The sequence below is a fragment of the Rhinopithecus roxellana genome, chromosome 15, assembly GCF_007565055.1.
Source record: "Rhinopithecus roxellana isolate Shanxi Qingling chromosome 15, ASM756505v1, whole genome shotgun sequence".
Lineage (NCBI taxonomy): Eukaryota > Metazoa > Chordata > Mammalia > Primates > Cercopithecidae > Rhinopithecus > Rhinopithecus roxellana.
Window position 1 is genome coordinate 8,060,549 of NC_044563.1, and position 20,480 is coordinate 8,081,028.

At 36.7% G+C, this 20,480-nt stretch overlaps 1 protein-coding gene across 1 annotated transcript; it reads left to right on the forward strand.

Moving 5' to 3' along the window:
* The first annotated feature begins 334 nt into the window (after window positions 1-334).
* Window positions 335-18,595, forward strand: MS4A13 (membrane spanning 4-domains A13). Its single transcript, XM_030917187.1, has 5 exons — window positions 335-463; window positions 6,242-6,298; window positions 7,235-7,354; window positions 12,127-12,222; window positions 18,401-18,595. The coding sequence occupies exons 1-5, from the start codon at window positions 335-337 to the stop codon at window positions 18,455-18,457; spliced, it is 459 nt and encodes a 152-aa protein (XP_030773047.1). The 3' UTR covers window positions 18,458-18,595.
* The last annotated feature ends 1,885 nt before the right edge of the window (window positions 18,596-20,480 follow it).

Sequence of the window (20,480 nt, forward strand, 5' to 3'; positions counted from 1 at the left end):
TCTCCTCTCATACCATTACTTGATAGGTAGGGAGACTAGCCAGTGATAGAATCAAACTGTTAACTTACAGGAGAATTGGCCAGAGCTACTATTATTGAACAGCCTGTTGTTTTCAGTATGACTGATTCCTATTCGGTATATCTCAGTCCTTCCTGATTGGTCCTTTTTTCTGGGATAACCAATCCAGGAAATACATTATTAAGTGCATTGCTGTTTTACTTTTGTATTTGTAAAGGTGTTAAATGCTTCTTATAGTTAACACTTATTGGAATTGTGTTTTAAATTACATTATTTCAGTACTAACAGCATTCTCTTCTCACAGGCTATCCAGATTATGATTGGCATCTTTCATGTTTTCATGTGGTACTTCCTATTGGTTTTGTATAAGGGGCAAATTAAAGGAGCCTTTGGAATATATGAACCTGTAACTTACAAAACAGGATGTACTTTGTGGGGAATTTTTGTGAGTAGAATACATATATATTGCTTTAATCATACAATAAATAATATTCATGCCAATAATAGAAGGTAGGGAATGGTTTCTGAACAAGGTTTTCAGGAGAATTATGTGACTAAATCTCATGTTGATAATTTATTCAAAGTCAGATTCCTTTTTTCAACAAATATATATTGAGTACCTTTAATTTACAAGTTCTGTTTCAAGAGATATGGAAACAGGAGTACACAATAACAGCCATAGGGCAGTTCATCCCTAGATATGTGAAAGGCAAAGAATCTCAACTATAATATCCATTAGCATGATTAACTTGCATGTTTATTATCTTCACTTCAGTCTCCTCACCCAATGAGTCAGTACTCATTTTCTACATTTTTCATTACTGACACTTTTCTGTGGTTTCTAGATAGCCATTAGGTAGGGGAAAACCTAGAGAGTATAGCATCCTGGAAGCCAAGTGAAGAAATTGTTAGAAGAAATGAGGAAGGATCAACTATATTATATTTTGTTGTTTTGTCAAATAAAATGAGGACTACGAATTGACCATTGGATTTAGCAATATGGAAGTCAGTATAATCTGTGCACTAGTAAATTTTACAAGTAGTTTCAGTGGAATTACGAAGCAAAAACCTGGTTGGAGTTGATTTAAGAAAAACATAGGAAGAGAGGAATTACAGATAGCAAACAGACAGCTTCTTTAAGGACTTTAATGTGGTATAAAGAAATGGGGTGATAGCTGGGGAAATCTGGCTCCAGAGAGGGTTTGCTTATTAGTTTCTGTGAGTTGAAAGAAACAGCATCATATCCTTTGTTGAGAGGACTGAACCAAAAGAAAGAAAATAGATGATATGAGTAAATGGGGGTGGGTATTGGAATCAAGTATTTGTGTAGGCAAGAGGTGATGGATTTTGATGCACAAATAGCTAGGAGCATAGAAAGTTTATCTAGGGCAGTGGTTCTCAGCTAGAGGCGATTTTGCCCCTGAGAACATTTTATAATATCTGGAGATATTTTGGATTTTCACAGCTGGAGGTGTATATCAGGTGGGCAGGGGCAAAAGATGCTGCTAAATAGCCTGTGATTCACAGGACAGCTCCTCACAACAAAGAATTATCCAGCCTAATTATAAATGGTTTCAAAGTACAAAAATAGGAGGGAAAGGCAGAGAAAGAGAGAGAAAGGAGAATTTTCTTTGATAGGATGTTGGAAGCCTGTGGAAGTTTTTTGTTTTTTGTTTTTCCAGTAGCTTCAAATAGCTCAATGAATTAAGCAAGATTATGAGCTGAGACTGAGGATGGGGAAGTGGTTTGGTTGTTTGAGGAAAGGTGAGAGAATATGAAATAATCATCGAGGAAAAGTGAAAGTGCACAGATTATGGAGAGGTGGTTTTATTTTCATATAGCATTAAGGACACACTTGAGGTTTAGGAACAGGATATGAATATGGGTTGTATGCCTTTCTCAGGCCATGGTCAGCTGCATGAGTGCAACCATGCAATAGGATAAAAACAATCTGGATTTTTGTTTAGTTGTGCGACTATAATAAAACAAGAACGGTGTAAAAGAGTTGCAAGTGGATATAGGGCAGTGTTTGTAATGGTTGGCCATGAAATTTAAGTTAGTGATGGAAAGAAGAATTTAACAGAGAGTTGAAGTTCTCAGATTATGGACCCAGGTGGGGTCAAAGGGTTGTTAAAATTTTAGTACTAGAGGGCATGAGCTAGAAAGATAGCAGGTGGTGATCAGGTGGAATTCTTGAAATTAAGATTTGAAAGGTACAGCAAAGACAAGAGAATGATTATGGGAGTAAGTGACTAAGATAGTTTGGAGTCAGGGATTGGAGGAGAGAACAAGAATCACAAGCCCAAGGTACTAGAAAGATGATATGGTTTGGCTGTGCATCCCCACCCAAATCTCATCTTATAGCTCCCATAATTCCCAAGTGTTGTGAATTGTCTTCAATGCAGCTCCAACCCTGCATTTCCCTTCTGCACTGCCCTGGCAGAGGTTCTCCATGAGGGCCCTGCCCCTGCAGCAAGTGTTGTCTTCCCTGGTGGAAGACAACTGAATCATGGCGTGGGGTGGGGGGGGCAGTCATTCCAGTGCTGTTCTCATGATAGTGAATAAGTCTCACAAGATCTAATGGTTTTAAAAAATGGGAGTTTTTCTGCCCCTCACCCCTCCTAAATTTCATGTCTTCACATTTCAAAACCAATCATGCCTTCCCAACTGTCCCCCAGAGCCTTAACTCATTTCAGCATTAACTCAAAAGTCCACAGTCCAAAGTCTCATCTGAGACAAGGCAAGGTCCCCTCCACCTATGAGCCTGTAAAATCAATAGCAAGTTAGTTACTTCCTAGATACAATGAGGGTACAGGCTTGAGTAAATACAGCTGTTCCAAAAGGGAGAAATTGGTTGAAACAAAGGCTATAGGCCCCATCCAAGTCTAAAATCCAGTGGGGCAGTCAAATCTTAAAGCTCAAAAATGATCCCCTTTGACTCCATGTCTCACATACAGGTTATGCTGATGCAAGAGGTGGGCTCCCATGGCCTTGGGCTGCTCTACCCCTGTGGCTTTGCAGGGTGTAGCCCTGCTTCTGGCTGTTTTCACAGGCTGGCATTGTCTGCAGCTTTTCCAGGCACACAGTGCAAGCTGTCAGAGGATCTACCATTCTGGGGTCTGGAGGATGGTGACCTTCTTCTCATAGCTCCACTAGGCAGTGCCTCAGTAGGGACTCTGTGTAGCAGTAGGGACTCTGTGTAGCAGCTCCTGCATTTCCCTTCTGCACTGCCCTGGCAGAGGTTCTCCATGAGGGCCCTGCCCCTGCAGCAAACTTCTGCTTGGGCATCTAGGCAGTTCCTTATATCATCTGAAATCTAGGCAGAGGTTCCAAAACCTCAATTCTTGACTTCCGTGTACCACAGGCTCAACACCACATGGAAACTGCCCAGACTTGGGGCTTGCACCCTCTGAAGCCATGGCCCAAGCTCTACATTGGCACTTTTCAACCACAGATGAAGCAGCTGGGATGCAGGGCACCAAGTCTCTAGGCTGCACATAGCACAGGGGCCCTTGGCTTGGCCCATGAAACTACTTTTTCTTCCTAGGCTTCAGGGCATGTGATGGGAGGGGCTTCCATGAAGACCTCGGACATGCCCTGGAGACATTTTCCCCATTGTCTTGAGAATTAACATTCAGCTCCTCATTACTTATGCAAATTTCTGCAGCTGGCTTAAATTTCTCCTCAGAAATTGGGTTTTTCTTTTCTATCACGTTGTCAGGCTGCAAATTTTTTGAACTTTCATGCTCTGCTTCCCTTATAAAACTGAATGCCTTTAACAGAACCCAAGTCACCTCTTGAATGCTTTGCTGCTTAGAAATTTCTTCTACCAGATACCCTAAATCATCTCTCAAGGTTCAAAGTTCCACAAATCTCTAGGGAAAAATGCCACCAGTCTCTTTGCTAAAACACAACAAGAGTCACCCTTTGTTCTAATTCCCAACAAGTTCCTCATCTTCCATCTGAGCCTCAGCCTTGATTTCATTTTTCATATCATTATCAGCATTTTGGTTAAAGCCATTTGATAAGTCTCTAGGGAGTTACGAACTTTCCCACATTTTCCTGTCTTCTTCTAAGTCCTCCAAACTGTTCCAACATCTGCCTGTTACCCAGTTCCAAAGTCACTTCCACATTTTCGGGTATCTTTTCAGCAGCACCCCACTCCTGGTACCAATTTACTGTATTTGTTCATTTTCATGCTGCTGATAAAGACATACCTGAGACTGGGCAATTTACAAAAGATAGAGGTTTGTTGAACTTACAGTTTCTCATGGCTGGGAAGGCCCCACAATTGTAGCAGAAGGCAAGGAGGAGCAAGTCACATCTTATGTGGATGGCAGCAGGCAGAGAGAGGGCTTGTGCAGGGAAACTGCCATTTTTAAAACTATCAGATCTCATAAGACTTATTCACTATGGCAAGAACAGCATGGAAAGGACCCACTCCCATGATTCAACTGTCTCCTACTGGGTCCCGCCCACAACACATTGGAATTATGGAAGCTACAACATAAGATTTGGGTGGGGACACAGAGCCAAACCATATCAAAAGATCAGATAGATAGATATGTATATATACACAAATATGTGTGTGTGTGTGTGTGTGTGTGTGTGTAAAAATATCACCAAATATTAAGTGATGTTGGAGAGAGAATCAGCGTGTCAAAATGTCAATTCATTCCGAAAGAAGAGTGGCTAAGGGGTCAATAGATTACTTCAACCATGAAGAATAGTGAGTTATAGAATCTGATATATGACTGAAAGGTGGAGGAGAAAGAATGGTGGGATAGCAATAATGAGCAAGGAAACCACTTAACCCCATACTTCAAACAGATGGAATGAGGGCTGTAGGATACAATATGGCTGCCCATTGAGACAGTGAGTGATCACTAGAAGAAACAATGATCTCTAGGAGGTCTCCCACTTTTATATATACACTAGCTCATAAGTGTCAACGGATTGCCTTGAAAAATAGGAGAAAAATATTGAATTTTCACACAAAATCCAGATAAATGATACATGATTCATAAAGGATGCATGGCTCATAAATAATGCACTAGTTCATAGGTGATAAATGATAAATGATGCACTGGGTCACATGTGTCAAAGCACTGCCTTGGGAAAAAATAGGAGAAAAACTGTGGATTTTCCAATAAAATCCAAATAAATGATGCATTTTCCTTAGTGTTTAGCCACTCACATTATAAAAATAGTATATTTAACTCCTAGGATAACTTATCTAAAATTTCAACTAAATGTAATTTAATACTAAACTTCTCACTTAAGCCTAAAATGCCTTTGAAAGGCATTTTGTAAAACACATGGTAATCTACAGATAATCTCATTAGAGAGCACTCTAATTCAAAACTCACAAGATATTTTCACCTTAAATTCTGAGCTAGTTCTTACCTTCACTGTGTACCTCCTTAGAAATCTCAGCTTTTGTTGTGGAATGAAGTGCTGAACATATAGATTTAAAATTATCCATGGGAAGTTTGTAAGCTTCAGGTTTGGGCTTCCTACTTATAGTGTATAGCATGACAAAAATAGTCTTTGACTTGGCTCTTTAGTGTTTTATCACTAAAACAAACAAGACAAGGAATACTTTGAGGAAATTGTGCAACCTATCTTCAAACAATATGGCATCGTTTTATACTTCTTGGAAGTAGACAGACTTCCTGACATGAAATAATGGAACCTCTGTTTTAAAAAACAAAGGCAAAGGCATGAATTTCTGCCATTACCTTAATAACGACTACAAATCTCATAAGAGACTGCATATTTTGTACCATCACAATGTGGAATAGATTCTTGAACCACTTTTCCCATATTTGGATATGTACATATTAATCATAATTAGTGACATCATCTCATTAGGAAGGATAACATTAAAAGCAATAATCAAATGACTTATATATGATGTATCTCATACACATAAAAGCAAATTTGGTTCCTGGTTCAGGACTGCTTAGGCTGTCTGGCATATTATCACAATGTGAATCTGCCTACTGTCCCCTATATGTTTCTGTTATGACTGACTCTACTACTACCTTTCAATGTATTACTACATGATGTAAATTTATCCTGACCCATCTACTAAAACTTCTGTGTATTTTGTTACTATTAGCATTCTTAAAATAATTGACTTAGAAGAGAGTTGTTAAAAGTACATTCTAAATTGGTAAGCACTATCAATGAGTATTTATAAATATGTTTTTATATCCAGTTTATCATTGCAGGAGTCTTCATAATAGGAGTAACAAAGTATCCGACTCGATCTGGAGTAAGTTGAAATGTTTGTGGTATCTCTAGAAATCATTTTTCACAAAGCTAAATATTAAGTTTTAATGAAAATATAATGTCTAAATAATGAAGGAATCTATGCTACCTGTAAAATAAATGAAGGAATTAAGAATGAATCTAGAAGAACATAATTTAATGTAGACAAATACACTGTATTGGTTAAAATCATGATTATGTATAGGTTTCTAAATGTATATATAGTTTTTGTTTTGTTTGATGTTCTACCTTTTAACATTGTGTAAACTTTATAATTAAAAAATTTAATAGGACCTAATGCCTTTAGATATAGACATTATACTACTGTAAAACTTCATTTTCTGAACTACCCAATTTGGGAACAAGATGGTATCTTGTAATAAAGTAGGAAATTGGTCCAGATTAAAGATCCATGCATGGTATAGGTGGATAGATACTGGGAAGAAGAACACTTTAGAATCTGAGAGCTAAACACACCTTCGAAATTAGTCTGCCCTCATAATTTGACAGATACAAAACTGATGTCTGAAGATATTGATAGATTTCCTTAGGTAATGAAAACCCAGGATTAAAATTTTATCAACTGACTCCTATTTCTACAAGCAGTCATTTTCCATTTTCTTTTTTTCTTACAGTGGAACCACTTTTGTCCAAATCATATCTTATATGCTTTCTTCCAAATGACTTATAACATTGAAAAATACAATACTTTTTAGCCTAAATGGAAGATTAATGATTAATGGACTGACAGTGTTCATGTTTCCTCCAGATTAACTGGGCTTTATATAAATTAGAAAAATGTTTTCTTAAGACTTAATACTTCTAAGACTTCAGAAACTAGATCAAAGTTTTAACTAGATGACTTTTTTCAGCAATGCAAACTATTACACCAAAATGTTTATTCTGAATATAATAAATTTACCTTCTGTCTCCTTTTCAGATTATATGTACTTTAATCATAAACATCTTCTGCATAATAACTACAATTACTGCAGTAACTCTAACAATAATAGAGTTGTCTCATTTCAATTCTCCGTCATACAGGAATTATGGACAAGCAGTAAGTGACCAATTCTATGGGAACGTATTAATTTTAAAATTATTCTTTCTAATAATTTTGAAATCTTAGGAGGTAAGATGAGGCTTTTATTGGTCCTCATGAAATTATTTGATTTAGTAGTGAGTTCTTGATGGAAATTTTTAAATCAAACATAATTCTAGGCTGTGAGTTTTAGTAAATATTAAGAGAATGTTTGAATTCTTGACTTGCTGAATTAAAGTGAGTAAAAATTTGAAAACTTCAGTGGCAAGTGTCTATGTATTAGGCACAGAGTCACTTAATGATTCTCTTAATAAAAGAAAAGTATAATCTGGGACCACAGAACCATTTTGCAAATAAACAAAAGAATTCTGCTACTGACACATACGGTTCAAATTGTAGACATCTAGCAATTTCTGGCTTAACATAGAGCTTTTCATACATAGCCTATCTTTGCATCTTACATGAATTTTGCTTTAAGGCCAAAAATGCTAAATATAAATAAACGTAACTTGTTTCTATTTAGTTCTCCAGTAACTGTGAAGATCTTTACTGATAACACAATAGGTGTATTTTAATTATATTGGCTTTAAATTCAGAATCATAGAATACTAGTGCAGTAAAAGACCTTAGCAAAACTAATGCAAAATCTCACATTCAAAATAAGGACAAATTGGAGTGAAACACCTTGTTTGACCAACAGAACAAAACAAATAACAATTTCAGTAATGAGTAGAAGCGTCCTTGCAAGTGAAGGATAAACTTCCTCCTCCTCCCCTACATACTTTCTCTCCATACCTGTGACATGTTATTAAGGGGGACGTCAGAGGGAAGAACACAAACCTGGAGAACAGAACCCTGGAGGACAGTGAGATAATAAGAGAAAAATGCAGTAATTCTCCAAAATATATTATCTGTAATGAGTGATTATGTAAACAAACATGGACCAGATTTTCCCTATAAATCGTAAGAAAATTGTCCAGTTGCCCTGAACATTCAATCTACAAATCTTTAGTTCTAATTTTGAGGGCAGAGAATAGGGAAGGAGGACTTAAGTTATTAAGTGCATAATTGTTTCAACTGATATGTCACCATTCTTATTCATAAACTTTTAATTATCGGTTTAATATGGCATAATTGCCAAGGATTGCCTTTTGCAGTCAGTGTGAGAAACCACTGTAGTCTGTATTTATCTGATCCGAACTCAGTAATAACGACCAGTTTTACAGTCTCTCAAAATCACAAGTTTCAGCACAAGTTTGCTGTGATTAGTTACACAAAATGAACTTGTATATTAGACTTATATCTCGAAACCACCATCTTTTTCTAGTGCCATTATAGAATTATGTACTTACACTTGCTAAGGCAGCCAACATTTTACAGGACTTTTACGTGCCAACTTTTCTAACATAAGTAAGGGTCTTGGCTAAATCTACAAACTCATCAAGTTATCAGTGTTCCCAGGCAGCATCAGAAAAGTGCATGAATCTAAAATATACTCCTCATGTAGCAAAATGGTTAATTCTATAGATTCCAGAATCAGAGTGCACTTATTTAAATACTATCCTCAGTACTCACTGTGTGTAAACCCATGGAAAAGTTTCTTAACTTACCTGTTTCTAAGTTTTCTTTTGTGTAAAATGAAGAAAATGCCTGCCAGTTAACTGCTCTGTTCTTTCTTCCAAACTCCTGGCCTGTTGTTTTAAAAGCTAGCTTGACTTTTCTACTTGGCTATGCTGCTATCACTATCATATCAAGCTCAATAGATAGAAAATGGAAATTACTTACCTCCTCAAAGGTACACACTGAGACTCCCTCGTTTCAATCTCCTACACACAAAACCTTGACATAATACCTCATCTCTCTTTCTACTGTCTTTATAATTACCAAATATTGCTTATTCTTCATTTTAGTATATATTAATTAGGGTTATCTTGGTTTTAAGTAATGGGAAATACAATCCAAGTTGATTTAAGGCAAAAAGGGTCACTTTTATTGGTCCTCATGAAATTCTTTGATTTAGTAGTGAGTTCTTGATGGAAATTTTTAAATCAAACATAATTCTAGGCTGTGAGTTTTAGTAAATATTAAGAGAATGTTTGAATTCTTGACTTGCTGAATTAAAGTGAGTAAAAATTTGAAAACTTCAGTGGCAAGTGTCTATGTATTAGGCACAGAGTCACTTAATGATTCTCTTAATAAAAGAAAAGTATAATCTGGGACCACAGAACCATTTTGCAAATAAACAAAAGAATTCTGCTACTGACACATACGGTTCAAATTGTAGACATCTAGCAATTTCTGGCTTAACATAGAGCTTTTCATACATAGCCTATCTTTGCATCTTACATGAATTTTGCTTTAAGGCCAAAAATGCTAAATATAAATAAACGTAACTTGTTTCTATTTAGTTCTCCAGTAACTGTGAAGATCTTTACTGATAACACAATAGGTGTATTTTAATTATATTGGCTTTAAATTCAGAATCATAGAATACTAGTGCAGTAAAAGACCTTAGCAAAACTAATACAAAATCTCACATTCAAAATAAGGACAAATTGGAGTGAAACACCTTGTTTGACCAACAGAACAAAACAAATAACAATTTCAGTAATGAGTAGAAGCGTCCTTGCAAGTGAAGGATAAACTTCCTCCTCCTCCCCTACATACTTTCTCTCCATACCTGTGACATGTTATTAAGGGGGACGTTAAGGGTCCACAAGCTTACAGTTTACATCATCTGCCAGGGACTTGTGGGTCCACAAGCTTACAGTTTACATCATCTGCCAGGGACTCATTCATTCTCTCTCTCTCTCTCTCTCTCTCTCTCTCTCTCTCTCTCTCTCTCTCTCTCTCTCTGTGTGTGTGTGTGTGTGTGTGTGTGTGTGTGTGTGTGTGTTTCCTAGGTTGTTTTCATATTTGAGCTGATCTGGCTGACCTTTTGCTGCTTTCAGTCAGGGAGGGAGTTTTAGAATAGCACTCTCATATAAATTAAGGAATATGGGGCCGGGCGAGGTGGCTCACGCCTGTAATCCCAGCACTTTGGAAGGCCAAGGCAGGCGGATCACTTCAGATCAGATGTTTGAGACCAGCCTGGACAACAAGGTGAAACCCTGTCTCTACTAAAAATACAAAAGTTAGCTGGGCATGGCAGAGGGCACCTATAATCCCAGCTACTCAGGAGGCTGAGGCACGAGAATCGCTTGAACCCGGGAGGCAGAGGTTGCAGTGAGCCGAGATCGCGCCATTGCACTCCAGCCTGGGTGATAGAGCAATACTCAGTCTCAAAAAAAATTAAATAAGAAAATAAGGAATATGGGCAAAATGACTTTTCACAGTCTTGTCAGCTAAGAAGTCCCAAGTACTTTCTAGCTAAAATGTTATGATTATTATTGTGGATTTCTGCCAACAAAATTAAATCAAAATTATTTACCTTGGTATTTCGAACCTTCTACATCTTTCCCTTATCTTCCTGTTTATACCGTATATGAATGAACACTATAATTCTCAAAACGTTATATTGCTTACATTCAGTTTTGTTCTCACATTAAAAACCATAGGTTGTTCTGATATATATTTTAACTTTACTATTGGTTCTATTTTATGTCTGAATTTTTAAATTATTTTGTCACATTTTTAATTTATGCTATTAAACTCTTTCTGAAACAAGATAGGTTACAAGGAAACAAGCAAAAAAATTTAAAGTTGCCTAGAATGCTGCTTCCTCTCTTCGTTTTTCTCAGTCCTACCCTTATTGCAAAGTTCCTACCACTTTATGAAGCCTTCCCAGAGCGTAATAGCTTGGAGTGAACCTCCTGTCCCTCCTGTCCCGTATAATGAGTGAGCAAGTTTTTATCCATTTTATATGGTACCTTATATTATCTTTCTGTCTCTTCTACTTCATTATAAACTCTAAGTAAGAAATCAGGAAGTTTTTATGTGTCATTGCATTCCTATCATCTAATTCCTACTACCAGATAGTTTATTGAATATAAAAGATGTTAAATAAACCCAACAAAGAAGGAGGAGGAAGAGTTAGAGAAGGAATTGAAGGGGAGATAATTATGATGTCATTCTTTCTAGATCTGAGTATCATTCTTGTCTTTCCACAGCCAGCACAAAACCCACATTTTCAGGATGAGCACCAATATTATTCACGTAACTAACTAATCAGATTTGTGGTTGAAAATACCTTTCTGATAGCAACAGAAGGGAATCTGTTTATCCCAGATTGATCCCAGCAGTCACAATCACCTTATGCTTCCAAGTTAAATGTTCTTTGAACTCTTTTTGAATTTATTATTCATTTTAAATGATATTAGAGCAATATGTATGTGAGAGTTTTATCACCATGTATGTAAATTTACAAAGGGTTGTCATTAATAATAGCTGTTTTAATAGAAAAGGATTGCTTGATAAATCTGTTGGTGGCCATCTTATCATTAGAGACAGAAGAGTCAAATCTTAGTAACTGAAGAGTTTAGATAGAGAGCTGTGCCAGCGATTCTGTAAAAGCTGTCAGAGTGAGACAAGAATGCTAAGCAATGGAGATCAAATACAGAAACCACAGATGCTGAACTGAGGAACCGAAAGCTAGGGAAAGTGTAGCAGAGGGCAAAGGAATAGAAATGTCTAAGGAACTCAAATGGTGAAAGGTTTATCTGTTCTTATTTTCCTTCCTTTTTTTTTTTTTTTTTTTTTTTTTGACTCTCATACCAGTAGCTCCTTCCATGATCATGTTTGCACTCACTAAAGATAATAACATAAGATTTCTCCCTGTTTTTTGGTTATAGAAACTTGGGAGGGAAGTATCACGTATTTTACTGTTCTTCTACCCTTTGGAATTTTCTGTTGCACTTACATACTCAATATGCAGCTGTTCCAATTTGGTAAGTGTTTACCCACTCTCTGGCAAATCAAAAGATGTTGATTTCTAGTAACTACACTCTATGAGGAGATGAATACAAATAAAAATGAGGAGATGATGCAAAATATTTAGAACTAATATGAATGGAATGTGTGATATTGCCTTTATTTTTTATTAATATTATTTTATAAATAGAAAACATAAAATTATAAAAGTAATACATGAGGGTAAATTTAAAAGTAAAAAGCATATAGAGTAAAAAGTGATTGTTTCCTTAATATAGTTCTTACGATATCCACATATCCAATTCTACACACAAAAAAAGACCAATACACACACATTTTCTTTTTTACTAATTGTATGCATTATATTCACATTGTTTTGTCATATGCATTTTTGGCAATGATTAGAAATATCTTTCCATTACAAAACATATCTAAATAATGCCTTTTATTACCTTCATTGTTTTTCTTAGTATTCAACATTCCCTAATTACTGCATATGTAGCTTGGTTTCCAGTTTTTTCTAAATTATAAACAATGATGCAGTGAACACTTGAGTATAAATATTTTTGCATACAAGACCACTATTTCTTTAGGTGGTTGATTCCTAGAAATGTAATTGCAGAATCAAATGTAACAACATCCCAAAATGCTATAACAACTCACAAAAGTTTATGAGAATGATTATTTTCTCACAAGCTTAAAAGAATACATATCTAACATTCATTCATTCTTTCTCAAATATTTATGGAGAGCATGCTATTTGCTAAGCATTATCATAGGCACTAAGGATGCAATGATCAACAAAACAATGTCCTTTCCATTAGAGAGTCTGCATTCCATTGGGGGAGAAAGGCAATAAACAAACACATAAAAATATAAAATGTCAAGAACTGAAAAATGTTATGAAGTAAAATAAAGCAAAGTAAGGAGATAAGGCAAGACTATTTCATGTAGGATGGTCAAGGAAAACTACTGTGATCAACAACTGATTGAAATATAGAAACAACTATAAGACTATATGGTAAAAGGATTTCTGAAGAGAGAGAATGAGTTGCATTTCCAGAATGGCTGACTGGGGACATGGTAACTCTCCCTAAAAATGAAATTATAAAACTGAACAAAATTATCAATAAACAACCTTCTAAAGAGTCAGGAAGTTGACCAAGCATACGAGAACTTGCAAAGTGTTTATTTAAGAAAATCTACTCGACCTCAGTAAGAACAGTGGATGTCTGTGGCATGTTAGTTTGGTACTGTTCCCACTCTTCCCACCTGATATGGTTAGGCTTTGTGTCCCCACCCAAATCTCATCTTGAATTGTAATCCCCAGGTGTTGAGGGAGGAACCTGGTGGGAGGAAATTAGATCATGGAGGCAGTTTTCCCCATGCCATTCTCATGATAGTGAGTGAGTACTCATGAGATCTGATAGTTTTATGAGTGTTTAGCTAGTTCCTCATTCACTCACTCTTCTTTCTCCTGCTGCCATGTGAAAAAGGTCCTTGCCTTCCCTTTGCCTTATGCCATAATTGTAGGTTTCCTGAGGCATCCCCAGCCATATGGAACTGTGAGTCAATTAAACCTCTTTCCTTTATAAATTACCCAGTCTTGACAAGTTTGTTATAACAGTGTGTAAACAGACTAATATACCACCCCACCCTCAGATTCCATTACGCAGAAGTTTACCTTGGTGGGTCAGACTGTGAGATGACTCACTGCTTGAGATGACTAGTTTTATTTGGAACAGAGCTCAGAATGTTCTATGACCAAGAGGGTTATTAAAACAACCATAATCCCAGTGACAAACAAGCAGGTAAGGCCAATGTCATTCCTAGCCTGACTAAGATCACAATACTTGTTGGGGCAAAAAATTTACTAGCAACCTACCAGAAACTCAACAGAGAAATCTGAAGAACAAGACAGCCACAGTGGACCTTGATAACTTCCTACTTTTCCCCTGTAGTCTGGAAGAATATAAATATGTGCAAAGCTATACACATACTAAGGAGACTGGAGAAGGTCGTAGTGAGCCCTTGGTTGAACAAGAGGCCTTGCAAAAATAAAGTAAAAGCTGGGGCAGCCTCAACTTTGAATATACTGCTCAAGCTACACTGATTCATTAGGAAAGGGTAGAAGTCTTACTGGTTCAAGGTGTCTAATACTTTCCTAGAGCTTCTATAACAAAGCACCACAAACTGTGGCTTAAACAACACATTTATTTTCTTACAATTCTAGAGGCTAGAAGTTCAAGATCAAGGTGTTGGCAGGGTTAGTTTCTTCTGAGGCCTCTCTCCTTGGCTTTCACTTGGCTGTCTTCTTCCTGTGTCTTCACATGGTCTTCTCTCTTTATGTGTCTGTGTCCTAGTCTCGTCTAAGCATACCAGTCATATTGCATTAGGGCTTATTCTACTTACCTTATTATAACTTCATTGCCACTTAAAAGACCCTAACTCCAAATACAGTCATATTCCAAGGTATTGGGAGTTAGGACTTCCAGTGTTCCAAGATACTGGTGGTTAGCAATAACCACCACTCCCGGGAAATGAGGCAATCAGAATCTAAAATTGCTATGATATATTATCTAAAATGTCCAGTTTTCAACAACAAAAATATGCAAATAATAGGAAATAGTTAACCATAGAGTTCAAAACAACACTTAACAGACATAGTGTCTTGGAGCAAGGGAAGGATAAATGTTGGACTTAACAAAGAAAGGCTTCAAAAATTAGAAAATATGTTTGAAGAATTATAAGATGGCAACAATGATTCATCAAATACAAGTCAATAAAAGAGGCAGAAATTATAAAAAACCCAATGGAGGTTCTAGAGTTTAAAAATACAAGAACTGAAATGAAAAACCCACTAGAGGAACTCAAGAGCAGAGGTGAGCTCACAAAAGACAAAATAAACAGACATAAAGATAGCAAAAAAGATATTGCCCAGTCCAAAGAACAGGAAAAAAAAAGAAAATGAAGAAAACTGAACAGAACCTCAAAATCCTTTGAGATACCATCACATGTATAATGGGAGTCCCATAAAAATGGGGAATACCAGAAACAAATTAAAGAAATAATGGCCTCAAATTCCCCTCATTTCATGGAAAATATTCAATACATCCAAAAAGCTCAAGGATCTTCAAGTAAAATAAACACAAAGAGATCCACTCCCAGACATCTCCATGTCAAACTGATAAAAAGGAAAATCTTGAAAGCAGCGGGGGGGGGAAAAAAAAAGACTCTGCATATACAAGGGAACCACAATAATATTAAGAGCTGGGTTCTCATCCAAAACAATGGATGGGATATTAAAGTACATGGGGAAAAACAGGCAGGAATTATTTATCCTTTAAAACTATCCCTCAAAAATGAAAGTGAAATAGAGACAAACACAGATGAATAATGTGTTGCTAGCAGAAATTCCTCATGAGAAACACTAAAAGACGTTCTTTAGACTGAAAAGAAGTGACATCAGATGAAACTCAAATGCACATGAATAAATAAAAAAGTACCAGTAAAAGTAATTATGTAGGTGGTTATGAAATAACAAAAGATGTATAAATACATCTTTTGTGCTTTCTTCTGTTAACTGATTTAAAAGACAGTTGCATTAATCTCATTGGGCTCACCCAGGTAATCCAGGATGATTACCTTAATTTAAGGTCGTGTTATTAGTAACATTCATTCCATCTGTCATAACTACTCAGCTCCACTTTCTAGCATGAAAGTGTTCATAGACAATACATAAAGGAGTGGATATGGCTTGTTCCAGCAAAACTTTATTTACAAAAACGGGCAGTGGGCTAGATTTAGTCCATGTATCATAGCTTGCCAACCCTTCTTCAATAGACAGTTTCTCCATTTTTATCTTAAATTGTAAAAGATAAGATCATAAAAGCAGTAACTATAACACCATATTGGTAGTTATATAATATATATAGATAGAATATATGACAATAATAGCTCAAAGAAAAGGAAAGGGAATGAGTTATATGGGAATAAAGTTGCTGTATTTTACTGGAATTGAATTAGCATTCATCTGAAGTAGACTGTGATAAATTAGGGTTCTTATTTAGTGATTAAGAAAGCTAAAAATATAACAGCTTAAAAATAAGGGAATTGGCCGGGCGCGGTGGCTCAAGCCTGTAATCCCAGCACTTTGGGAGGCCGAGACGGGCGGATCACGAGGTCAGGAGATCGAGACCATCCTGGCTAACACGGTGAAACCCCCGTCTCTACTAAAAATACAAAAACTAGCCGGGCGAGGTGGCGGGCGCCTGTAGTCCCAGCTACTCGGGAGGCTGAGGCAGGAGAATGGCGTAAACCCGGGAGGCGGAGCTTGCAGTGAGCTGAGATCTGGCCACTGCACTCCAGTCCGGGCGACAGAGCGAGACTCCGCCTCAAAAAAAAAAAAAAAAAAAAAAAAAAAAAAAAAAAAAAAATAAGGGAATTAACATACACAAAGTATGTTTCATTTTTAAAAAATAAAGAACACAATGGCCAGGCTTGGTTGGTTAACAGCCATATTCCCAGCATTTTGGGAGGCCAACTCAGGAGGACCATTTGAGCCTAGGAGTTTAAGACTAGCCTGGGCAACATGACGAGACCTCATCTCTACAAAAAAATAAAAATAAAAACATTAGCCAGGCATGGTGCTACATGCCTGTGGTCCCAGCTACTTGAGCAGCTGAGGTGAAAGGATCATTTGAACCCAGGAGGTCAAGGCTGCCATGAGCCGTATTCATGTCACTGTACCCCAGCCTGGGTGACAGAGCAAAACCCTATCTCACAAAAGAAAAAAAAAAAGGAAAATAAAACACATGAGACACATATAAAACAACAAAATGTCAGATATAAATCTATTCATTGTAATAACAACATTAAAATGACAATGAGATGTTTTAAAATGCCTACTGGAATGACTGAATTTCAAAATATTGATGAAGCCAACAGATAGCAAAGATTATGGATAAAAGAAATATCTCTCACACTCCTAGTTGAAATATAAGTTATTGAAACAATTTTTAAAACTTTTTGGGCATTACCTACTAAAAATTACACTGTGCATACCCTATGATCAGTAATCTCAGTCTTTGGTATACAACCAACAGAAACGTTTGCCCTTATGCATTCAGATAAACTTCCAGGAATATATAGAGAGCAGAATTATTCAAAGTGGCCCCAAAGTGGAAACAACACAGGTGGGTGAGTGGTGAATAAGTTGAGGTGTATTACTTTATTGAAATTTGACATGCTGATTAAAAGGAACTATACCTGCACTTAACAACATGGATAGATCTCACAAATAAAATGTTGAGTATAAAAACTCAAAAGAATGCATAGTTTTTAAAACTCCATTCATATGAACTTTGAAACCAGGTAAAACTAAAGCTAACTTATAGTGTTTAGGGATGCAAGCTTAGTTGATGAAACTAGAAAAAAAAAATTGACAGGATTGATGACCTTATCTAAAAGTCAAAATAACCATTACCTTGAAGGAAAGGAATAGGTAATAGTTGAGAAATGTCATGAGAGGATAGGGTGCTGGCATCTATTAAGATTTATGTTCAAGAAGACTATGGTTATTTTTATTATAAAAGTCTGAAGGTATACCAAAAGATATAAGTGATCCAGCAGAAATTAAGAAAGTAGGTTGAAGGCTGGGCATGTTGGCTCACACCTGTAATCCTAACACTTTGGGAGGCTGAGGCAGGAGGATCACTTGAGGCCAGGAGTTCAAGACCAGCTTGGTCAACATGGTGAAACCCCATCTCTACTAAAAACAGGAAAAAAATTAGGCAGGGTGGCACAGGCCTGTAATCGTAACTACTCAGGTTGCTGGGGCATGAGAATTGCTTGAGTCTGAGCCTGAGAGGTGGTTGCAATGAGCAGAGATCGTACCACTGCACTCCAGCCTGGGCGACAGAGCAAGACCTTGGGGAAAAAAAAAAAAAAAAACAAGGAAAGAAAGAAAGAAAGAGAGAGAGAGAGAGAGAGAGAAAGAGAGGAAGAAAGAGAAAGAGAGAGGGAGGGAGGGAAAAGAAGAAGGTTGAGATAGGAATGGGACAGAAATACGATACTTTAAGATTTTTCTCTATAAATATCAGTATTACCTGTATTTTTAAAGAAAAAGACCTATTTATTAGTTGTATAATTTTAAGAAACATGATATGATTTGTAAGAGGTTGCTTTTTTTTCCAGTTTCGAAGACAAAGTGATCTTACATCTGTTGCAGAGGAAGCTGAGAACACTTTTTAACAACCCTAGAAATGTGAGGATTTTGCTGCTGCTGATGCCTGATGTGGGTCCTAATGATACCCCTGTATAACAAAGCAGTTACAAAGCCTACAGACTTTGTGCAAAATAAAATACAAACAAGGTGAATTTTTCTCCTCAGTATTCAAAAATGTCTCTGCTCATATTTTTCTAGGCTGCAAGGGGAAAGCTTTTCCCTATTTAAATATGAGATTATTACAGAATGAATTTGTTATCTGGTACTCTGAATAGCTGTCAACTCTCCATAATAGAGCTTTTTGTAAGAGACTGTCAAAAAGATTCATTATTATCTCTAGAGTGAAGGCTGTTGACTTGGGCCATGATGCCATATAATTCACAGGGAAACTTTAAATACTTATGTCCGTACAAGTAGAAAGCACATTTTATAGTCTGAGTTCTTCTACTTTAACTGGCTTCTACTTTAACAAAGTATGAATCAAAAGGCCTCTAATTCATATTTCCTTCATTGTTCTTTGACTTCTCTTCTCCTTATTTAAAGTTCCTTTCTGCCCTGAACATATCTGCTATCTTTCTTATCTTTCTTTCCCCTTGGTTCTTTCTTTTTATCATTGTTTGGATCATCTGTTCAACTGCTTTTCAAAGCAGACAGTTTTTCCACAATAAGGAGAATTTTCTAGAAATCTGTTCTGAATTCAGTTCACCCTCTCTTCTAATATGGAACATGACTTTAGAAAGATGTTTCACTGATTGCTATCTAACACTGTAAACTGAGGTTACTTGATTCTAAGAATTTCAGCGCTTAGCTCATTTTTTTTCAGATTGTCTACTGTATGCCAATGAATAATATATTAAGCTCTGGAGTATCAGCAATTAATAAGGTACCTGATGACAAGGAGACTTTATTTTAGGGGAGGAAACAAACAGCTACCAAATTAAGACTATGTATGACATATAAATTAACAGAGTATAAAAAAGTAGAAATAAGACAGAAGAAATAATCCTTCAGATGTGAAATAAGAGGAATAATTAATACTAAAGGATTGAACTAAAGCTTGCAGACAGTAGGGGGCCATTGGAAAGTATTTCAATAGGAAAATTATAGGCTTGGATTTACATTGAAAAAAGTATGAAATATGGGAAAATGCGATAGAAAGTATAAATTTGATTAAAGCAACTGGATTGTGGGAGGGAAAAATGAAGTATTATTGTAGTGATTCAGAGAAGCAATGAAACGTGGTAAGTTTTAGCCTTACTGGCTGATTAAACATGAGGTGTGAAGAAATCTAAAATAATCCCCTAGTTTCTGGATTAGATAAAACCTACAGTGATATAAAGCATATAAGACATAACAGAATTGGATAAAATGACAAATTCTATTAGGATAAGTTGAGTTTGAGGTAACTATAGAATATCAAAGTAGAGATGTCAATTAAGTAGTTGAAAATACAAATCTGGAAACAGAGGAAAGATCAGCTATAAACTGACTGATTTTGATGGTACTTAAAAGTATTGAGGGTTGATGTTACCATGATGGCAGACTAGAAAATAACCTACTCATATCTCCCAGAACAATAACAATTCTGCACCCATTCCAAGTCAAAAGTCTCTCTGCAGGAGCCTTGGGATTCAGGTAGGAGTTTGTCAAATCCCAGTGGAGCCCAAGATCCAGGAGAGTCATTTTTAGAGTGCAGACCAACACCCGAGTGGCTGATTTGCCGAGATTGCTTGTAGATTCAAGCCCGGTAATATCCTAGCCCTCGAAGGGGTTTGTTTAAAGCCTCATTTGGCTTTGAGCCTACAACCAAAACCATCTACCATGGGTTCCAGAAGGAATCATGCACAACAGTGCCATGGTGGAAAGGCTTGTCTGCCTGCTGACATTGATCTTGGCAGTGACCCTGAAAGGTGCACTGTGGCTCTGCTTCAGCCTTCCTTAGCTGAGGTCCCAGCTCAGAGCTACTCACACAAGAACCCCAAAGTGAGACTCACTCATCTCTTGTAACCCAAAATTCTGAGCCTCCATGATAGGCTTGCCAACCTCTGT

Excerpts from the sequence above, each read along its gene's own strand:
- MS4A13 (XM_030917187.1), top strand. The coding sequence starts at position 335 with ATGATTGGCATCTTTCATGTTTTCATGTGGTACTTCCTATTGGTTTTG. Across the intron at positions 6,299-7,234 it reads AGTATCCGACTCGATCTGGA|ATTATATGTACTTTAATCAT; the intron begins GTAAGTTGAAAT and ends TCTCCTTTTCAG. Across the intron at positions 7,355-12,126 it reads ACAGGAATTATGGACAAGCA|AAACTTGGGAGGGAAGTATC; the intron begins GTAAGTGACCAA and ends TTTTGGTTATAG.